Below are 2,349 nucleotides of genomic sequence, written 5' to 3' on the forward strand. Positions count from 1 at the left end.
GGGTAGAGGAAAAATTCTTCTACTATCTAGCTGGATTAGAGTTCGAACTAATAACGGATCATAAGCCACTTGAGACCATTTTAAACCATCGTCGAAGCCTCCAGCGAGAATCGAAAGATGGCTTTTCCGTCTCCAAGCTTTCAAATTTATTGTCAAATACAAAACCGGAAAGGAGAACATTGCGGATACCTTTTCTCGACTGTGCAGATTAAGCCCAGGATATTGCTATGACATGAAAAGCGAACATAGCGTTCTGCACGTAATCGAAAACGCGACTCCGTCGTCCATGACGATCACTGAAATTGCGGAGAAAAGCATTCACGACGAGGAGATCGTCGATGCAATGTCGTGCCTGCAGGACGAATCGTGGAACACTTCATCATCAAACAGTCTGTTCCCGTTCAGACATGAACTCTCACTTATTGGATCTATTATATTACGAGGAACCCGCATAGTTATTCCATCGGCGTTAAGACAGGCGACTCTAACGTTGGCACATGAGGGCCATCCAGGAGAGTCGGCTATGAAGCGACGATTGCGGTCCAAGGTATGGTGGCCACAAATAGATCGAGACGCGGAGAAGTTCGTCAAATCATGCAGAGATTGCATAATGGTATCGCAAGCATTAAACCCCACGGCTATGAAACGAACCACATTTCCAGAAGGACCATGGATTTTTGTAGCTACAGATCTATTGGGACCACTACCTAACAACGAACACATCTTGGTCCTCATCGACTATTTCGAGGTAAAATCTATCTATCATCAATGTCGTTAATCAGTGCCATGAAAGAGATTTTCACCGGAGTAGGCTATCCTAAATAGCTGAAAACGGACAACGAAAGGCAATACATTAGTACAGAATTTAAGGAATACTGCAAGCAATGCGAAATAGAGCAAGTAAAATCACCACCCTACTGGCCTCAAGCCAATGGGGAAGTAGAGAATATGAAAAGCTCGTTAGTGAAAAGGCTCAAAATTGCATATACAAACAAAAATAACTTCAAGGAAGAAATTCAATCATTCGCCATGATGTATAATGTCACTCCCCATGGAACCACAGGATCTGCACCAACGGAATTAATGTATAATCGAATAATAAGGGACAAGATTCCGGGTATTCAAGATTTAATGAGAGAATACAGTGATTCAACAGAAAGAGATCGTGATTTGGCAAAAAACAGAAAGGAAGAGAAGGAGGAGACAAGGGGAGAGGAGCCAAAGAAATCAATGTGGAAGTGGGAGACAAGGTTTTTCTCAAAAATGTAATTTTTCCTCACAAATTTACACCCAACTTTGACACCACCGAATACATCGTAGAAGAAAGAGAGGGTGACATCATAAAAATAACAAGCGGAGGGAAGACGTTGACAAGAAATGTGAGCCATGTAAAAAAGGTTCCACAAACACCATTTTTACCTGATCACTCTTCACACTCCCAAAGCGCAGGTGGCGTTCTGCAGCCTTCCATTTTCAGGACACCTGATGAATCGACGACTGAGACGACATCGACACCCGGAGGACTGAAGCTGAAGCTCGTCAATAAGGGAGGGATGTGGGAGCCTGTACCTCCAATGATCTCTGAAAGCAAGAGAGAGAGAGTCATTAAAACTCTCAATAAGACTACACTCTGACTCTCTTGTATTCTTGTAGTTTAGTCTAATTCGTTGAGCCGAAGTGAACAGACTACCGCTCATAAATACATATTTGCAAAGTGATTAATGATTGATTTATTATTGGTGCGGTCACCGGGTTAATTCAGATACGCTTCTTCGTGTAAGTGTTAAAAGTAGCATACATAATGGATCTAAAAACAGGCTCAGACAAGGATGAGTTTGCGTTACGGAAAAAAGTACTCAACTGAGATTATGAGATGAAATGGGTCTGAACTTAGACAATCCTAAGCAAAACGGAAGTGGCAATAGTAATGATGGAAATGGCGCCACAAGAACTTTTGCAGATGTCAAACCGTTATCGACAATTTTAAATGTAAATGAGAAAATTCTGAATAATTTTTATATCAATTTAAATTTGTTGTACAAAAACGTTGAACTTATACGTTAAAGTTTATGATTGGTATCCAATGTCTCCAACTGTACGTAAAGTATTGTTACATGGGACCCAAATTATGAAAACCTTCGAACTTCCTCTAGGAGCTCTCGGTGAAAATGCGTCAGAAGCTCCAAATAAATTTTACAAACGGATAGGCCTTCTCATGCAAGGAAGAACAGCCGCCTGAATACTATATCTGACGTGTTCAATAAATTCCTCTGACCCACTACTATAGCTCTTTGAAATCTCTTGAAATTGAGCTTTTAGCAACAGAGGCATGTGTAGAAAATAATGATA

General features: G+C 40.9%; 1 protein-coding gene across 1 annotated transcript; it reads left to right on the top strand.

Annotated features, from left to right (window-relative positions):
- The first annotated feature begins 232 nt into the window (after nucleotides 1–232).
- Nucleotides 233–1,663, top strand: LOC133839593 (uncharacterized protein K02A2.6-like). The gene is made up of 4 exons (XM_062271210.1): nucleotides 233–748; nucleotides 826–1,250; nucleotides 1,445–1,555; nucleotides 1,654–1,663. Exons 1-4 carry the CDS (start codon nucleotides 233–235, stop codon nucleotides 1,661–1,663), a joined length of 1,062 nt encoding a protein of 353 aa, XP_062127194.1.
- Nucleotides 1,664–2,349: the final 686 nt, after the last annotated feature.

This window comes from Drosophila sulfurigaster, chromosome 2R, assembly GCF_023558435.1.
Source record: "Drosophila sulfurigaster albostrigata strain 15112-1811.04 chromosome 2R, ASM2355843v2, whole genome shotgun sequence".
NCBI lineage: Eukaryota > Metazoa > Arthropoda > Insecta > Diptera > Drosophilidae > Drosophila > Drosophila sulfurigaster.

Bases quoted from the DNA above. Each gene is read 5' to 3' on its own strand.
- LOC133839593 (XM_062271210.1), top strand. From the start codon at position 233: ATGAAAAGCGAACATAGCGTTCTGCACGTAATCGAAAACGCGACTCCG. The intron at 749-825 runs GTAAAATCTATC...TATCCTAAATAG, and splicing joins TCCTCATCGACTATTTCGAG to CTGAAAACGGACAACGAAAG. The intron at 1,251-1,444 runs GTTTTTCTCAAA...ACACTCCCAAAG, and splicing joins ATGTGGAAGTGGGAGACAAG to CGCAGGTGGCGTTCTGCAGC.